Source organism: Cupressus sempervirens, chromosome 11 (genome assembly GCF_028749045.1).
Source record: "Cupressus sempervirens isolate cs-2001-9-10 chromosome 11, ASM2874904v1, whole genome shotgun sequence".
In the NCBI taxonomy this organism is placed as follows: Eukaryota; Viridiplantae; Streptophyta; class Pinopsida; order Cupressales; family Cupressaceae; genus Cupressus; species Cupressus sempervirens.
The window spans coordinates 299,843,805-299,863,799 of record NC_143128.1 but is presented as its reverse complement, the minus strand read 5'-3'; the positions used below and the strand labels follow the sequence as shown (position 1 = coordinate 299,863,799).

At 34.5% G+C, this 19,995-nt stretch overlaps 1 protein-coding gene across 2 annotated transcripts; it reads left to right on the top strand.

Moving 5' to 3' along the window:
• The first annotated feature begins 230 nt into the window (after positions 1 to 230).
• On the top strand, positions 231 to 19,277 carry LOC149529310 (uncharacterized). 2 transcript variants are annotated; one of them, XM_089810696.1, is made up of 10 exons: positions 231 to 494; positions 588 to 695; positions 13,133 to 13,449; positions 13,652 to 13,836; positions 13,939 to 14,966; positions 15,102 to 15,395; positions 15,541 to 16,809; positions 17,031 to 17,597; positions 17,701 to 18,207; positions 18,316 to 19,277. In XM_089810696.1, exons 1-10 carry the CDS (start codon positions 339 to 341, stop codon positions 19,084 to 19,086), a joined length of 5,202 nt encoding a protein of 1,733 aa, XP_089666822.1. In that variant the 5' UTR covers positions 231 to 338; the 3' UTR covers positions 19,087 to 19,277. The 2 variants fall into 2 exon arrangements, with proteins under 2 accessions (XP_089666822.1, XP_089666821.1); XM_089810695.1 differs by having other exon boundaries at positions 17,028 to 17,597.
• Positions 19,278 to 19,995: the final 718 nt, after the last annotated feature.

Below are 19,995 nucleotides of genomic sequence, written 5' to 3'. Positions count from 1 at the left end.
GGACAGAAAGGTATTATCTTTCCACCGCCACAGGAAAACAAGAGACTAAGATGATTAATGGGATGCATTGTCTCTACGCGCTTTAGGAACAAGCGAATAAACTTCCGAGGGACGTGGGACACACTGGCTTTAGCGTTACCTGTGCCCTGTTTTCCTTGAAGCTGCCTTCAGCCTTCTACTCTGAATATTACTAAACACTATTTAAAAGGAGCCTCTGCCTTCAGCTCCTCGCTGCATTTGCTCTCAGCTCCCCTCTTCTTGTATTTTTGAAGGTTTTGTTTTTCACAACTTTCTAATCTTCATCCTCTCTTACGCCTTCCATCTCCTCTACTTTCAACATGTCTTCCACGCCGTCTTCATCTTCGTCCTCTGCCCCGCCTGCCCCTGATATCATCGATAAGATTCTAAACACGAAAGCGGATAAGCCCGACTTCGATCTCAGCCGATTCGTTGCGCAGATCGATATACTCGTGGCTCACTACGAGGCTCAGCTGGTACAAATCACCCCTGCGCTTTTCTTCATTTCATTTGGGTTTTTCCATATCTTGTACTTGCTAAACACCACCACTTTGTCTAACAATTTACAGCAAAAAAAGAAGCCCATCAGAGAGAAACTGGGTGAGCTGCCCTCTGCAACAGACGCGTCTAATTTTGCAGATCAGGTGTCAACAAATGTGACACGAATTGCCAATGAGGTAGGTATAGAGTCTTGCATATATTTATTTATTTTTACCATCAATTTTTGTTATGTAAAGAGTTATTGTCAAACCGGCAAACAGTAAAAACGTGTATATGAAGTATTCATTACATTTTAGTGTAAATAACTTGTAACATTGTTATCCACTCTTTGATACGAGATTATTCTCCATCTTTTATTGATATAGGGAAAGGATCTGGTAATTATTGTGGTAATTATTGGGGGCATAATATCAGTGACCTCCTTATTCGTTTGAGCTTTTAATTATAGTCATTAAAATAGTTTCAAAAATCAATAGCTATTAACGGATGTATTAATAGGGTGGTATATTTTGGATTTTTTCGTTGGTAATTGGTCAATTTAGGTACTATTATTACAATTGTATCCAGAATAAGCATCTTTCTACAATGACTATTAGTGTCACGGGGTTGGATTTAGCTCACGTCGAGGATGAGTCTTGTCCCTTAGAATCTCCAACCATGTTTGGTATTGGCAATCACTACTTTTGACTCCCTCGTTAGTTTGACCATTTTTGTTCACTCAGACTATGTCTTACCTCCAATCTTCAGCATGTGCCCACACACCTGATTGCCTTAACATACACCCTTGCAGAATAGAAGCGCATGCCAAACTCCCATGGTTCTACTTCCTTTGTTGCACCATGCATGCATCCTTGAGCTCCTAGCTCTACCCTAGTTCAACCCAAACTAAACCCCTTACTTAAGCCCTACAGTGTCTTTGCCTCAGCGTCTCCCATAAGACAACCTTACTCCAACACTAACCATATGTGACCTCAACTCCTTTAGTCTCTTTATCACCCATGATCACCATCAAGCCACTCCTTGAATGCCCATAACTTCCACAACTCCTCTTGTTCTACTACTCCTGCTACCCAAGCTAAGTGTTGCACCACTGTACCAAGAACCACCACAACTCCCTAGATGAACATTGCATACACCCTGAGTGACTTCGACCACTGAGGCCTCCCTTGCACACTACACACACCACTCTGGCATATTTGACACCCCTAATGCACCTCAAAACATCCTAGAGTCCTCTAGTCAAAACTTGCATGCTATCCTAGCACAACCTTGTCTCCATGAGGCTTCATCATTTATTAGGCTCCCCCAACTTGCCATGAACCTTGAAGCTTAACCCTATTCCCCACAGAACTATTGACTACCTTAGCCAAGCATCGAATCCAAACACTAGACCCCGACTGCCTCGACACCGCGTCTATGTCTACATGTCCTCGTTGGTGAGAACCTTGTTACTCATGCATCCACTACACTCAAACCAACCCTTTGTGCATACACACAATCTTACTCATCTCGAATTCCTTTGCAATACATACCTACTTGAGCACCATGCCCTTGGTCTATGATTCACCCAATCCCTTGGACGTTGCACTTCCTTCCAACTCGCCTACGGTACCATAACTTCACCTATGAACCATTGAACACTCATTTCAATCATGCACCATAAGCCATCATTCATTGCCATACATCATGACCCACCTCTTCAAGCCATGCCTTGCAATCGCCTCTTTAGTTACTTTATACACATCTGCCTCATGGCCTAGCTAACCTCGAGCACTCCCCCGGAGCACCAGATGTTGATTGCCATCTTGGACCACCACAACCCTTGAGATATCTTACCCCAATGAAAATCCAACCAACCAAGCAACCTAGATGTGCACCTAGTGCACCACCCCCTTTGATATTGTTCTGCATAGATAACTAGCTCCGCCACACATCCTCCACACAACTCACCATAAGCCACCAATGCTCCTACTAGAACAAATCGTCTGCCTCCTACCACAAGACTAGGTACTCTACTTCTCCAGCTTTTAGATCTTAGACAACTCATGTTGAATCATCACCAACATTGGCTCAGCTACTTTGCTTCACTAAGTTAGGGACCCTTGCATTGTCATCAAACCTCACCACATCATGATAAGGCGATGCTACTTTGCTTCAATCCTAAAACTATACATCGCCTCTTTCCCATCCAAAGACCAGAGGGAAAGACTACTCTTCTTCATCCCTCTTGAGGGAGGTTGACCACCTAAGTCACCCTTAATGCACGTTGACACTTACCCTTCGTGGTTACACCTTAGCTTAGCTCCAAACCTTGCCTGCACCACAACCATGCTAGTGGGAACAACACACATAAAACACCCTCTCATTGAGGAAGTTTATGAAGAAAAACTCATAATAAAAAACTAAGGGCACGAGGTCTTCTATTGCTTGGACATTTTGTCGAACAATTCACAGTTAATGTTCCTCATGCGGTGGTAGAATTCAAAACATTCTTTGTTCACGTGGAATATCTAATTCAATGTAGAATAGGGTTATCAATTTCATATAACCACATGCTTTGGATTCTTTCCTCGACTGATATTTTATTGAATGGAAGTAAGCATGGGTTACCTCACCTTGAAGAGTTCCTCTGTCATAAAACAATGATATCAACTTGCTTTGGAAGGGTTGGTTTTCAAAACGTCCTCTGCCCATGTGGAATGCATGAACCATCACACATAGACATTATTGTTTTCTGACCATAATAGGCTCTGCCTTTATTCATCAATCCATCACTCAGTAACCAACAAGTTTCTTTGTCCAACATACTTTTCATTGGAGATGCCTAACACTATGGTATTAGTTGCTCAACTTCATATTCCTTCTGTGCACGATTGGGATGAAGTCACACAACCCTTGAGACTTTTAATAAAATTCTTTTATTTTGGATGGGATTTGCTATGAGGTTATCCTCATTTTCTTTGCAACATTAGTTTCAAACACTTTGCCTCTTTTCATCTACATTTTCATCTGCATTTTCAAATACACACCTAAGACTTTGAAATTTTATACTTCTTCATAAAACGACAAAATGAGGTCTTTCTAAGAGTACTCATCAAAATATCCACCATATTGATATTAATTTTACCTTTGGTATGGAGGACTCAAAAGTTTCTCAACCAAATTATTGTATTTTCAAGAACTCCAAATGAATCTCAATTGTGAAAATGACCCTACATATCATGAGCCTTGGTGATAACTAACTCTTATTGAGATTCATTAACTTCATAACTTTTAACGTCTTACATTTGGGCAAAGAGGTTAAGAATTATTTCAAAAACACGTGTTTTTGGTCTCTTGCTTAACCTTATTTATATTTGGAGGTTAAGGTTTGGTGTTCAGAATATGTGTTTGAAGTGCTTTGTCTTAACACCTTTTTGTGTAGGGGGTTAAGGATTTAAATTAAATTACATATTTTGAATCCCATTTCTTAACCTCTTAATGTCTTAAAGGTTGATATTCCGATTGAAAATACGCGTTTTGAGAGCTTTCATTAATCTGTCATAACTTGGGAGTCAGGTGGTGGATTTCAAAAATTTGAAGTGCTAGGGGGAGCTAGAGTTGAGCTGGAGGCATTAAGACCATAAAATTACTAAAGGTTCTTTTAAGGATTGAATTTTGGCACACTTGAACACTTTTTGACTCAATACAATAGAAATTTTGCATAATCTGACGATTAGGAAACCAAGGCAACAAGGTCAATTGCCTCAATATTAAGCAGTGTATCCTTTCATCTAAATTTGGGGAAAGGAAAACTAAGGAAGTTGAGAAGGTTAATGTGCAAGTTGATCTCGTGGTTCCTACTTCTACAGGTGTTAAGGAGAATCCTTATGGACCCTCTATTTGTGACCTCTGGACAAAAGATGAAAAAAAATGATGGGAGATTATTTAAATCAAAGAATGTCGAAGCCATTGAGAAGATGAGGGAGATTTAAATAGGAAGATTGGGGGTGTCGTAGACTAGAAGATTAATAATCTTGATACCACCCTACGTAAAATTTTGGAGCAAAACCATAAAGTGGTCAAGTCCTCCAAATAATATGAAAACTTTGGTTTCTAAATTGGAGAAATTCTACCATGAAAAGACCATTGTGGACCTAGAACAAGATAAATAGGTTGGTACGAAGAAAGTATCAATTCAAAGAAAGAGGACTAGGGAAAGCACAAAGAAGATGACTTCCAATCCACCTTAGAATATTCAAGAATTGAGGAATGTAGCTATGCAGATAAATTAATTGAAAGACGAAGCCATTGAGACTTTGAAGAATTTGGGCTAGTTCTGTTGTGTATGCTTTTGATGCAAGGTTTCTTGTGTTGATGTTATGTTCATTTTTTTCAGGGGTTGGGTTGGTATTTGCTTTGTGACTTTTATTCTCTATTAGTTGAGTTGTTTTTTCGGTATGTTCCGTGTTGTTGAATAATCTTTATGTTAAGGGTTTTAGCTCCCTTCAACTTTTTCCTCAATGAAAAACATAAATATAGTAGAAAAGGAGATGAAGAGAAAAAGACATTGTTATGCTTTGTTGGCGTGTAGGAACTATGTACATAAGGGTAGTGAACAGGCAAAATTGATGCTAAGAGCTTTTGCTTTGATTTGCTGCTGATATCAAGAATGTGCCTGCAAGAAAAAGATGTAGTGGTCAGAGATACACAGTAGTACAAATTCTATGATGGAATACTTTAAACATTTGAGAAGCATGAATTATTTTAGCTGTGAGACTGTTTCTATGGGGTTGTTCATTTTATCTTGCTGTGTGATGTCGTAGTTTTCCAAAATTATTCGATTGATGATTTGTTGCTTATGCACAAGATGTACAAGGCCTTCTAAAGTAGAAAGATTAGGGTCTTTCTTTAAAACATCAAACCCACATTTGTAATGGAAATTACTCTAAATAGAGAAATTTGAAAGGAGACTAGGGCAAATTTTCCTGCACAGCCCTAGTGTCTACTGTTGAAAAAGACAATGCAAATTAAGATTAGATTATTTCAGTGTAAACTAATTTGTTATGATAGACTAGAAATAATGCAGAAAGTGAAGGCTATGCATGGCATATACATACATATTGTGCAGTTCGGTAGGGGAAATTTTTGCAAAAAGAAAACTGGACCTATATATGGACTCTGGAGTGTGGCCGTCACAGAAAGAAATGGTAAAGGAAAAAATACCAAGGCATGGCTGTGCAACGTGATCTACTGATGAATCTAAGGGAATTTACCGAAGCTCCCGACTCATTCCAAGAAACCCTAACAAAACTATTTAGAAGGGCAAAATAAACAGGTACCATATTAACCCTTATACGAGATTTTCAACCATGCTTGAGAAACACTTCTTACATATGTCTAAGTTCGGCTAATTTAAGTGTGGGATATGACTACCGCCTAGTCGAAAAAGCTTTGGCCGACCCATCTACTTGAATTAACCAGTTATTGGACCTATGCTAAAAGCTGGGGTTTGGCGCCGACCCAATTCCCCTTCCTTTCAAACACATGAGCATGAAAGCAGCCAGTTTTGGCGAAACAAAACCCATTTCCCCATTGAATTTTCCATGAAAACCCAACTGTGGTTCTTAGTAAAATCCCAAAAAACAATTCAAAAAAAGGAGAACAGAAAATGAACAAAGGAAAAATCAATAATTTTTTTGTAAAAACGAATCTATAAATCACCCTACACTGTTCTGTAAATCATCATAAGCTAAACATGTATCTGCACTAATTTGAACAGTAAACACAATGCTAAACTTTATTTCTCCACAATGTCGGTTTCCTTCAAATGCATTTATTGCGTTTTTTGCCTACCGACTTATTTTCTGACAAGTAATAAATGCATATTAAAGTGAAACAGCTTGCATGTTGATTTTTTATTTATCTTAGAATTTATTTTTCGGAAAACTACAAAAACCCTGACTAAAATGCTACCGGCTAATCAGAAATTCGAAATTCGTACTCAAAAATTAGATTTTCTTAATCATAAGACAAAAACCTTACAAAAAGCAATCACCATCGAACGAAAATTAAATTTAGGGGGGGCAAAAATAACATTAGTTCCCCGCCTTTAAAAAAGGCGGGGACTAATAATTCTCTCTCTCTCTGTATATATATATACATATCACATGCACACCATTTATATTTTAACACTAAGTTTTATTATTTAATCTTCTCAATATGGCCCTGTAATTTATATTCAATTGTTTTGATTTTCTGAATTAGATTTATATTTTACTTATACTGATATCCTTCTATATATATATATAATATTTATGTAAATATATTTTGATATACTCCAATATATATCCTCTTAATATTATATTGATAAACTTGGAATTAATGAATGTCTCCAAATTTTTGCCAACTTAATATAGAAGTATTTCTACAAATCTCTAACACAATAAGCACGTGAAGGACGAACACTAACATACTCAATCATAGAACATAATTAATATTACAAAATACATGACAACTACATGAATATGAAATTATATAAATAGATAAAACTTTGATCTATAATTATAATGATTATAGATACATATATATTAGAGGACATTATATATATATATATATATCCGATTGAAGCTATAAAACATTAACACTCCCTCTTAGCAAGGTAGGATACAAGAATAAATATTACTTTAATGTAATATTACAAATAACAATTTAAGGATATCTCATTTGACATCTTATAAGATTTCTATCATTTGATATCGCATTTGATATAATGAGTAATGGTCTCTCAAAATATCAGCATCTGATATTCACTAAGTACTCAAAAGGTTTTGATATCACATTTGATATCAAGAGTATTGGCCTCCCAGAATATCAAAGATATTTACCAAGTACTCAAAAAGTTTTGATATCACATTTGATATCAAGAGTGTTGGCCTCCTAGAATATTAAAGATATTGACCAAGTACTCAGAAAGTTTTTATCACATTTGATATTAAGAGTATTGGCCTCCTAGAATATCAAAGATAGTCACCAAGTACTCAGAGTAATGGTCTCCCAGAATGTTGAGATGCAAGACATTCACCATTTACTCAATTTGTTTGATCTTGTAATACAAGTTATTGTAAGATCGTCACCTTACAATAACTTCTCCAAATACAAGTGACATCGTTTGGAAGTCGTCACTTCCTCATGATGTATACAGGGGTAGGCCCATCATTTTTATATATAGGGATGTTTTCAATTCCCTCTAAATATCAATCATTAGAGCTCCTTATAAACTCCCTCTTCCGGTAATAACATTCTCAAAATAGAAAGGTCATGGCACATAGCAATAATGATTAAAAGTAAATACACATAGATAGCATAGTACAATAATTTGATATTCTGAGACTCCATCTTAGAAATTTTAACAAGCTTATTTTACACTTCAATGAATATAAAAAGAGAACTCCCTCTTAATACATTACTTCATACATGTTAAGGATATTCAAAGTTTCTTTAGAATGGACGTTTCTCTGGATCTGTATCAAAATCACTGACTTTGGCGAAAGTTGCTTCATGTTTCAGTCTATCAGGGCATTTGAATGCTGAGTGACCATAGTTGTCACATCTAAAGCATTGCATTTTTGAGTAATCAACATGTCTTCTTTTCCTTTTGAATTTAGGTTTCTTGTTTTTATCAACTTGGGTTGTGAGAGCCTGAATATCACCTCTAATAGGAATATCACCTTGAGATATTAACATGCCCTCCTCTTGTATGCATTCATCCTTTAGTCGACCAAGTTTAGGAAGCTTTGATCGAGCACATACCCCTTGTCTGAAATATTTCCACGATGATGACAGAGCCTTGAGAGCTATCATTGTTAATTCTTTTTCATCATAGATCTGGCCAATTTTAGAGAGTTGGTTTCTTAGTTCTGTTATCCTCATGAAATATGAGGCAACAAATTCTCCTGTTTTCATTTTAATGTTGGAGATATTATCTTTCAAGGTTATAATTCTCGTTGTATTGTTTATCTCAAACATTTCTTTAAGTGTTTTAAGCATTTCGTGTGCCGCGTCTAATTCAGAGATAGTAGGGAGTAGATGATCCCTAACACCATCCATAATTAATTTCATGGCTTTTAGTGTTACTTTTTTCCATTTAATCAATTCGTCATTCCCTTTTGGTTGATTAGATTTGTCAATGAATTGCTTGAGATCATTATCTTTTAAGGTTAACTTCATTCGTAATTTCCATGCTACATAATTTGAATCACCGGCAAGTCTATCCTCCACTTTTATACCGTTCACCATTTTGAAGGAAATAAAATTGTAAATATTTTAGGGCACTTGAGTAAAATAAATCTAATCGGGATCGTCTCTTAAACCTGTTGTGATACCATGTTGATTTTTTGAATTAGATCTATATTTTAGTTATACCAATATCCTTCAATAAATAGATAAAACTTTGATCTATAAATGTAATGATTATAGATACATATATATTAGAGGACATTATAGATATAAATGTTAATACATATATCTTACAATTATATATATATATATATATATATATATATATATATATATATATATATATATATCAAAGAGTTTAACCTTTAAGCTTACACCTTATGATTTATCTGATTGAAGCTATAAAACATTAACATTATTGCATTGGATTGGCTTTCAACACATTATTTCATGGCTTTTAGAGTCTTATTTTTGACTAAAAGACTTTCCAAGGGTAAGCAATTAATCAACTAACCTACTAACTAATTATATATTCTAACAAGAGCTCTGAGAGAGTTTGAGTCCCTACCTTTTGCAAGGGTCAAGCAATAGATTGATGTCAAGATTCCTAGGTAACATGTCACAATTTCTACTTAGATGAACATCATACATACAAAATTTCATTAGAAAGCTTTGTTGTTCAAGCACGTGTCATTGCTTATTGTGAAAGCAAAAGAATTATCAAAATGTTCTTTAAAAATAAAATTACTATTTAAAAAACTATAAGATATATTTATTTAAATTTTATATAATTCTGAACAACAATTTCGAATTAGAGAGTATGTCAGCCGTGTGTTTGGAAAATTTTGTCTGCAGACAGTTTTAACAGAAGGAATTCGAAGGTCAATTTGGCTTTGGTCTGCCAAATGGTGCATTCTGCGGATTATAACGTACAGCGAGGTGCTACGAGAGTCTTTTCTATTTGTCAGCCGTAGGAATTCGAAACTGTGATGTGACAGTGTAATTAATTCAGGATTATCGCTCTGTTCTTTTTGTGATTTTAAATATTCAAAAATGAAATTAAACCCCAGGAAAATGGGCAGTAGCCAATGAAAAAATAGCAATTACTTTTTATAAATATAATTTATAAACAAGAGCTCTGTTCGAGCATGAGTCCCTGCCTATGTAGCAAATAGAAGAAAATAGATTTTTAGAATGAACCTCCTTCTTCATCAAGATTCTATAAAAATATTGACTACATCAACCGTTAGTTTTGACTCCAACTTGCAAGCTAAATTGTAGCTCGACAAAATGATGCTAGAAAAATTGCTATAACTTTGACAAATAGAATGAAAAAACAAGTCATTATGACAAAGATAACAAACTTATGCAAGAGTCTAACCACCAAAAGTGTGATGATTTTATTTGACTCTCAATAGTTGCATCACTGTGAATTTTTTTAAAATATTTTTGAATGATTTATAGGGTTCTAAATGATGATTATATTTTATAGGAAAATATTACTTTTCCTTTTCATTATTTTTTTAGCTTGGTAATATTATTTAATCTAGCAATCAATTGTATGTTATATTCTATGTTACAACTAATTCATTATGATTCAGGTAATTGAAATTGATTTAAAAAATAACTTTTAGTAATTTACATTTTTTTAAATAATATAAAACCTTCTCTAATTTGTTTTTTAAAGATATTTAGTAAATTACAATATTGTATTTTTTTATATGCTTATAGTGAAATATATGTATATCTAAGGTAAAAATTGGTATTTGACTTTTATAAATGTGAAAATTAATTACTTGAATTATGAAGAAATTAGAAAAGATGATTAATTTAATTAGTAAAAGTGAATTAAAGAATTCATATTTAAATTAAAAAAATATAAAATAGCTAAATGATAGAAATATTTGTTTAAGAAAATATATTGATAGAGAAATATGTTAATTGATACTTTAAAAACTTAATCCACCTATCTATTATTAATAATATTTTTTATTTTTTATTTTTAAAGTATAAAAATTATCAAAATATTTACAAACATATAATTAGTTTTTATAAAACAATACTTTCTAAATTAGAAACTAAGCTTAGAACATATTTATTATAATTACTACATTAAATTACAAAATGTAAATAAAAAATAATATTATTATTTTTAAATCAAATTTGAAATTTATAATTATAAATTTTTTTGGTAGAAATATCTATATACTAAAGAGGAAATTTACTACTTGTTTGAGGATGTATATAACCCCAAAAAAAGAAGCTAAAAGACTTCTAAAGAAGAATATATTTAATTTTATGATTTATATTAAATGTAATAATAAGCAAGTGTCACATAGTGACATTTCACATTACTTGTCATTATAGTTAATAAATTAATAGATATAGTCAATAGAATACATATGTAACATAATAGTACATTAGTTTTAAAAGTTTCAATAATAGATAATTAAATTGAAAATGTTATATAATTTATAGTTTATCAAATAATGATAATTTTTTAAATATTAGATTTAGGAATAGATACTATTGTAGATTTTATTAAAAGATAAAACAATTAAATTTTCATTCTATTTGTACTATTGATCTAAATAGAAGAGTAATTTATTAACTTATTTTCAATAATTTATATTTAAAATTTAATTAATTTTTGTATTAATGTTATTTTATAATAATTTATTTATAATTTATCAAATAATAATAATTTTTTAAATATAATATTTAATGTATTGAAATTTTAATATATCTTTCATAAATAGAGCGAGTGAAATAACCAGAATAAAAATTTAGGCTATCGCATTTTAAATAAGAATAATAATAAATATATCTAATTTAATCAATAAGTGATAACATTTTCTAAGCATTTTATTAATACCACTAGGTTTTAGGTTTTAGTGCGGCTTTGAATGCCATAAATTCCTATATGAGCCGTTCCACAGTAATTACCTTATTTTATTACACGTTCCAAAAGTAATGTTAACCACCACCGACATGTGGAGACGAAACCGACAACGTTTGTTCGTAATATTAATTAAATGCGCAAAATAACAATTCTTCCTTGCCATCCAAGGATTTAAATTAATTCTTTTTCCTTGATTTTCAGTGCGTTCATCATATGGAAGAATAACGTCTTGTCTTCATCATATGGAAGAATAACGTCTTGTCAAAGATTATTATTAGAATTGACAGTTAACAACTTAACAGGGCGCCGTCAATAAAATCTGTAGACAGGTGAAAGCCAAATGTGGTAAATAATTGACACAGTTATTTCTAATGAAGTACATGTTACGCATTTGTTAAGTGATGTATAAAAAACAATGCAAATCATCACTATCGTCATTTCGATATTTATTTTTATGAAAAACTAATAAAAGCACTAGGAAAATCAAACCCACTAATAGGAAAATAGAGAAAAAATTAAAAATACTTAACACTATCAACTATACCATATATTATGAAAATCAAAGTTTGAAGGGCGAATTAATCGTTTATAATTGGCATGAAAACAATAGTCTCTTCCTTTTAAAAGGCAGGGACTAATGAACACATCTAAATTTTAGACTTTTCAAACATATGTTTAATGAAAATTAATTGAAGGTGGTCAAATAAAAACAATAGTTCCCTATATAGGCGGGGACTAATAAATTAAAATATTGTACTTAATAGGGTCTAAACCCTTGCAAGGAATCAACACATTCCAATTATCAAACAAATTGTCAGATCAAAGTGAAATGATTTAAAACAAATCAAAGCCTTCTCAAACCCGAAAACTCCCAAAATCCAGATTTGAATAATTCGCCAGCAATCAAGAAACCTTAATTTGATGTTCCTTCTCTGCTACGATCAAGAAACCTGCCACGATCAAGAAGCCTGGATGGCAATTTGACCGGCATAACTTGTTCCAGAGACTTCCAGAGCTGGTTTCCCATGATGCTTCCAGAAGTCTACTGTTTTTCGATGAAGCTTCCAGAAATTCATTTATTCTAATTTTTTGAGTCAATAAATAAACATGACCGCAGTAAAATTGACCTCAGCCAATCAGAAAAGAAAAATTAATAGTGAAAAATGAATTAAAAAATATATTTGCTTTTTAACTTTAGGAATGCCCTAGATCTGATTATAAAATTTAATTGTGTGTAGCTAGTGGGAACATTTGACTAAAAATATAATAGAAATGAACTATTCTTTTAATTATACAATGTCTATTAAGAAATTTTAATTTGTTTATAAAATGTTTTAGTAATTTTTTGATTTGTTTTGATGAATGAGTTTTTTTTGTGAATAAATATTTCTATTTGTTTATTGGGTATAATTTATTTCTTTTAGAAATGGAAGAGTAAATACTAATTCTACTTATTGATGATTAATTCATTTCAATTTGTATTTGGTTTTGTAGATAAAAGCATATTCTGGAGACACACATGAAACAAGTATTAGAATATTGAATACCATTGGAAGTGTTCATTGGATTGCAGTGGGTTTCTTAATGGTGGGGGCAGTTTTGCAAATTGCAGATACAATTGAAAGGAACAAGGAAGAGTGTCTAAGACTTTTTAAATCTATGACTGATTTGTCAAAAGTAATCCTCCAACTTAAATTGGATCTTCCAAGTTCACAAAAGGAATTGCATGGTGAATTACACAAGTCTATACAATTAATAGTGGAAGCAACCATCCAATGTTGTTTGCAAAAGAAAAGGAAAGGACTTAAAAGGTGCATAATAATTTCAAGTTTGAACAATTTATTTTTAACAATGCATAAATATATTTATATTTGTCTTTCTAATTCTCTAATGTGAGGAGTAACATTTAAAGAAACAACTATAGTTTTTTAGATTAAGAGTCTAGTTTTTAAGATATTATTATTTCTATACATGAGACCATAAAATCTTTTTGTTTAATTGAATAATGTACAGCTTTTGTAAAGGTTCAAAGGATAAACAAGAGCTTCAACAACTCAGCAGAAATATAGAAGACATGCATAAGAAGCTTCATTTACAGATTAGTACCTCTACTTTCAAGGGTGTGAAAAACATAGGCAATACCTTAATCTCCTTAGTTAGTCCTCCACCCAGTATTCCCTCCCTCAACCCTGATGCAGGTAAAACATCATCAACTAATTGTTTTTGAGCTATTATTTGGTTAGTAATATAGGTGCTATATTGACATATTGTACCATTTCACATGTCCTTCTTTCTAACAGTTGGAATAGAGGATAAAATTAAAGAAGTCATTGAAGAACTTGATTGGGAGAGTGATAGTGCAACATCAGCAGTGGTATTATATGGTGTTGGTGGGTCTGGAAAGACCACACTAGCAGATGCAGTTTATTCCTCTCTAAAAGACAAGCTTCATGGTTGGAAATATTGTAGAGTTACCCTCATTCAAAGCCTAGAAAGAAACCCCGAAATAGAAAAAATTCAATCCTCAATTTTGAATGATTTGACTACCACCAAACATGATGTAAGAGATTACCAAAGTGGACAGCAGAGTCTAAAAGAAATCATAGAAAAAGAACCTGTCTTCTTGTATATTGATAATGCTTTGTATCTAGAACCACTAGAAAACCTTTTGCCCAAGGATTTCACAAGTGCAAAGAAGTTTCGATTACTTCTAACAGCTAGAGAAACAAATGTCAAAGGAACAATTGAGTATTGTAGAATTGAACCTTGCAAACTCTATGACATAGGATCTCTTTCTATTGATGGAGCTCTTGAAGTGCTATGTAGGAAAATTGACAGAAAAAAAAGAAAGGAAACTATATTGCAAGAAAGACCAAAGGTGAGGGAAATAGCAGAAAAATGCTGTTGTTGTCCATTATTTTTGGAGGTTGTTGGAGCTTATATTCATCAACGGGAGAACACAGTTGATTCTTATGACCGAGTATTGTGTTGGCTAGAATCTGGAGATAATTTTGGTGGCAGTGCGAAGTATAATTTTGATGAGTCAAGAGTTTTGTTTTCCTACGAGGGGCTTAATTCAAGTAGCAAAGAAGCATTCCTTGACATCTGCTCGTTCTTCTCTAGGCGGTGGCTGATGTGGGAGTGGGAAGAAGTTGCATACATCGTGGGAGAGGAAGAAATGAAATGCTTACAAGAAGGAGCTCTGATCAAGAGGGATGGTAAGAAGATAAAGATTCATGATCTCATTTTAGCAGCTGGTCGTAATAAATCGAAGAAGACTCGAATAAAATGTGAAGAAGATTTTTCTTTGATCTTAAAAGATGAAGAGGTATGCATAGATTTTCATTATTATATATATATTACTTCTTTTAATTTCTTTACACACAAGCTTTATCAAGCTTTATGAAAAATTCCCTCCTTGAGTTATTATAACATGCTTGAGAGTGTCTCTGAATTTCGACAGCTCCCTTCCCAAGTAATTACGGGAGTTTGGATGGAAGATCCGAGGCGTCCCTTGTTGATATCAGCAGGAAAGTTGGACGCAATGAGCCCATTCTTGAGAATATTTTATATGGGACGTGGGGCAGGCAATCTGACCGTTGTGAACGGAAAATGCAGCAAACAATTTGACCAGCTGAGATTTCTTCATGTGGGCAGTGGGATGTGCAGATTACCAATCAATATATTCAAACTCGGTCATTTGAGATACCTATCAATACATGAATCCAAGGAGGATGTCATTTTGAGTTCGTCCATGGCAAGTGGTCAATGAATTCCACATAGAAATAATTTTTTTCTTCCAAGTTTTCGTATTTTCCAAATGTTTAGCTATGAATTAGTAATAATGATGTTTAGTACTTGCAGTATGAGTAGAGAATTTAGATTCTTCATCTTCATTGCAGAATTTTCCAGAATTAAAGGTGCTCAAACTATTTGGTCGCCGAATACATGGAATTGCGGAAATCGGGCGTCTTGGTTCATTAAAGCGGCTGGAATTGGATGCATGCAATGCTGATGGAATTTCCCACTGTTTTCCAAATTTACATAACTTGCAAAGGTTGAAACTGTCCCGATGTTATGACCTAGAAGAACTGCCTGAAGCTCTTGTCAAGCTCCGATATCTGGAGAGGTTGGATCTGAGTGATTGTCGGAATCTGAAGCAGTTGCCAGCTGGATTTGGGGGGTTGACCAGTCTTACTCAGCTTAGACTGTCAGGTTGCAAAAATCTGAAGCAGTTGCCAGCTGGATTTGGGGGGTTGACCAGTCTTACTCAGCTTGACCTGTTCTATTGCTCGAGTTTGCAAGAGCTCCCGTGCGATCTGGAAAAGCTCACCTCATTAGAGTCATTGAGAATAACAGGTTGTTCCAGTCTGTTTTGTCTTCCCCATAACCTTGGCCGCTTGATGTTTGCGTTTGAATCTCATATAGATTTTCGTTTCTGTTCAAGTTTGAGTGAAGTACCAGAAGATATTTGCAACAATACAATGGCCACAAGTATTTCATTAGAGGGATGTTCTAGTTTGAAGAGGCTTCCCAGCAGGTTCGGTGAGCTCACTCGCCTGCAACTCGTAGACTTGACAAGATGTGAAAGCTTAGAAGAGCTGTGTAACGGCTTTGATTGTCTCGGAGGATTGAAAGAATTAACACTGGCTGTTTGCAAGGGCTTGTCAAGCCTGCCTCAAAATTTTGGGAAACTTAGTTCTCTAGAAACATTAGATTTGTCAGGATGTGTTAAACTGGAGGAATTGAGCAGCAACTTCCATTGCCTTGCAGCTCTAAAATACCTGAATCTGTCCGGGTGTGATAGTTTATGCAATCTTCCAGACCGTTTTGGCGAGCTTAGCTGCTTGGAAAGCTTAAATCTATCAGAGTGCTCTAGTTTAGAAAATCTTCCTGATGGATTTTGCGAGCTTAGCCGCTTGGAAAGCATAGATCTATCCAGATGCTCCAATTTAGTAAAGCTTTCTGATGATTTCCATCTTCTCACATCATTAACAAGACTGAATCTTTGCCAATGTGAGAGTTTGGGTGGTGAATGGATGGATAGTGTGGGGGATATCAGGAGCTTGTGGCGCCTCGACATTGCTGGCAGTGAAAGAATGATACAGCGTTGGATGGAAATGAAAAGGCAAAAGGAGAGCAGCCTGGTGGTGGTAACAGAGTTCCCTCAGGTATAAATTGTAATTTTGTTTAGTGCTAAGGCCCTACATATTTAATTTGGTGCAAATAATTATTCTTTGTGGAGTTCCATTATTGTTTTGGCTACCAATCTGAATTTAGAGGTGGCCTTAGATTGGATATGTTTAACTTGCAGAATCACTTCTTTTCTATTTTGGTACGAAATTTTAGACCGCATTTGCATCAACTAATTCTAAATGCATTCCAATAGCAGGGTGTAGAAGGGAGAAGGGCTCTGTTGTTGGAAGGGGTGCTAGCAAGGGTATTTTATGAGGAAGGGCTTCTGCTTGACGCAGATGAAAACCCCTTCCATCCATCCTCACTTCAACGACAAAATCCAATCATCCTCGTCATTGATATTCGCTATAGCTTTGGGTGGTACGAAGCATTAATCAGAAAGAACCTGCAGCAGCTGCAAGAGAATTCAAAAGAGTTGCAAATCATATATCTTGGGAAACATCTTAAATCATTAATATCTTCTGAGTGTGCGGCCCTCAAAATCGTGGCTCATACGCCTGATAACTTCAGGACTTCCTCATTGTATAAGAAATTGTACGCATCTTTTAAAGAAGTAGCGGGTAGCATTGTAGTTTTCCGTAGCACTCATCAATTAGATGAAAACAACTTAAATTTCCAGTCGGCGTGGGAAGACATGTCTTCTTATATGTTGGATCGAGCGGCCTTTTTAGGAAACACTCCGAGAGAGAGCAACCTTGAATTGCTAAAAGAATTGCTGGTAACTGGAGAAACAGATTATCTCTTGCTCAGTGGAAACCGTCAGGTATTGTTTTCGAGTTATTCACTTTTAATAATCTAATGTCGCTTTGATTGGGGAGAAATATTTGAGGCTATCTTGTAAGAGTAAAAGAGAATGATGATTGCAGGTAAAGGTTGCCGCTTTACAGGGAAAATTGATGTTACTGCTCATCACCTATCTTGATGTATCAATAATGCGCACCTCTTCCCTGAAAGAGATGTATGTGAAAATGCAAGAGAGTGGCTTCACTAATAACTCGGTAGAAGTAGTTTGGGTTCCATTCGTAAAATTTTTAGACACGTGGGAGGAGTTTGAGAGAGCGGCTGTTAATGCTCCGTGGCCCGTGGTACCAAATCCATGGTTGATAGAGCAGAGAACAGAGTCTTTTATTCAGGCACATGGAAAATATAGGTATGGAGGTCTTATTGAGCCATTCGTGTTTGTGGTGGACGAGAAGGGAAGGATATCAAGCAAAGATGCAATGCCGATGATAGAGAGGTGGGGAGTGGAGGCGTATCCATTTTCTGAAGCTCGTGAAGAAGAACTGATCAAGACGGAGTGGGAGACATTGAGATTCAACTCTTCATCCACTTTGCAGTTCGTCTTTCAAAATATCGAGTTTCTCTCAAACAAGGTGAGTTTAGAACAATTGTAACCTTTCAGTTCAGCTATGCGCTATAAATCTCCGAGCTTATTTATACTTGATTTCTTAATGATAAGAAATTGGAGTTTTTGGTGATAGGCCATGGAGGTGATGGATCGTGGTGGAGTTATGACGTTGTTGTGCGTGGCTACACCTGAGGAGATGATAGAGCTCGCTCCTCACTTGAATTCTGCTTTGACAACGTTGGGAATGGCATTCAATGTGCTTTATGTTGCCCTTCAGCGATATGGAATCAGTTCAGATGATTATGACAAGGCTTGTGAGAAGCTCAAAGAAAATGAGTCGGAGATGTGTGGCATAGCAACACTCTCCTTGTCTGACATCTACAGATTTTGGCGGCGTGTTAAGTATTTGCAAAAGGACTTGATGAATGGAATGGGAACAGATGAAAGGATAGTGAAGGTGAGAAGAATGGTACTGGGTCTTGCTAGCTCATGCTACCGGAAGCCTATGGTAGTGGAGCCGGGTCTTGCTAGTGCAAATAAGAACTGCTACTTGGAGCCAAGAGTAGTGGTGGTGGATAGAAATGGTGAGATTGTAAGTGGGAGGGGAATGGAAATGGTAAAAGTACTGAGTGATGGTGAAGAAGATAGCAAGGAAAAATTGGTGGAGGACATAACAAAGAGAGGAATTGGGAAAAGTATGCAGAGCAGATGGAGAGATGGAATCATCCATCCCAAACATCATCCCCAACATCCTCTGCTCAAACTACGCCCTCCTCATGAGGCCATTGGCTGCAGTTTATGCAATTCTGAAGTACATTGGAAGGGATATCAATGTAATGTATGCGAAAAATATGCAATATGTGAAGACTGTGGAAGAGGGAAGGTAAGAGATGGCATACAGTAAAGCAACGATACATTTCAATGAAGGAAAGCAATGATACATCTCAACTATCAATTGTCTACTGAGTTCCAAGACTTGTGCGTTTCTAGAGTTTATTTATTGTATATCAATTCTTAACAGTTATTTGAAAAATATAAGGTTGTGTTATTTATTTATTTGTATTAAATATAAATTAAAATATTTAATTATAAATTAATAAAAATATCTAAGAATTTAGTTTTCCACTTGAAGAAATAAAAAAGCTATACATTCAGTTATAAGAAATTTGCAATGGAAAAAATTATAGTATCTTTAGTATCTTATTTTCTTGTATATTTGATGTATAAATATGGAGATTGTTTGAAATTATTTTCATTGATATTTGGAAATTGTTTCTAAGAGTTCAAAGTACAAACAATGTCATTTTAGATAAATAATCTTATTTATATATAAAAGACATTCAAGCTAATTCATATCCAATACAAGAGTTTAGAACTTCTAATATATGAAATTGAAATCCCTTTTATAGAATAAGAGAGCAAAAAGTATTGAGCCATTAAGAATTTGATAGATTGATAGGTGATTGGTCAAGGTTATAGAGTGAAAAAATATTCCCATCAAAGAGGGGCCTCCTTGAATGTTCTTTTCATAAACATGAGTTCATCAATAACAAGACAATTACAAAGAATTGTTGCATCCTTTTCCAATGTCTTAGAAATTAGTTTTATTATCTCAACAAAATTTTAGATGAATCTCCTAGAGAACTAAATTGACCAAACAAAGATTGTTTTGCCTTTCTTGTTTTAGGAATGAGAGTCTTGTCAATTGTTTCTACTCTTTCATGATATATTTCTATAGTATTATTTAAAATTAATACGATTTGCCAAAAACCTTTTCCAAATGGAAACAATGATCTTTTGTTCTTTTGGAGTA

What these genes read in the sequence shown, in the direction of transcription:
- LOC149529310 (XM_089810695.1), top strand. Translation starts at nt 339, where the DNA reads ATGTCTTCCACGCCGTCTTCATCTTCGTCCTCTGCCCCGCCTGCCCCT. An exon ending in CTCACTACGAGGCTCAGCTG is followed by an intron (nt 495 to 587) that starts GTACAAATCACC and finishes AACAATTTACAG; the next exon opens with CAAAAAAAGAAGCCCATCAG. An exon ending in TCGAGTTTCTCTCAAACAAG is followed by an intron (nt 18,208 to 18,315) that starts GTGAGTTTAGAA and finishes TTTTGGTGATAG; the next exon opens with GCCATGGAGGTGATGGATCG.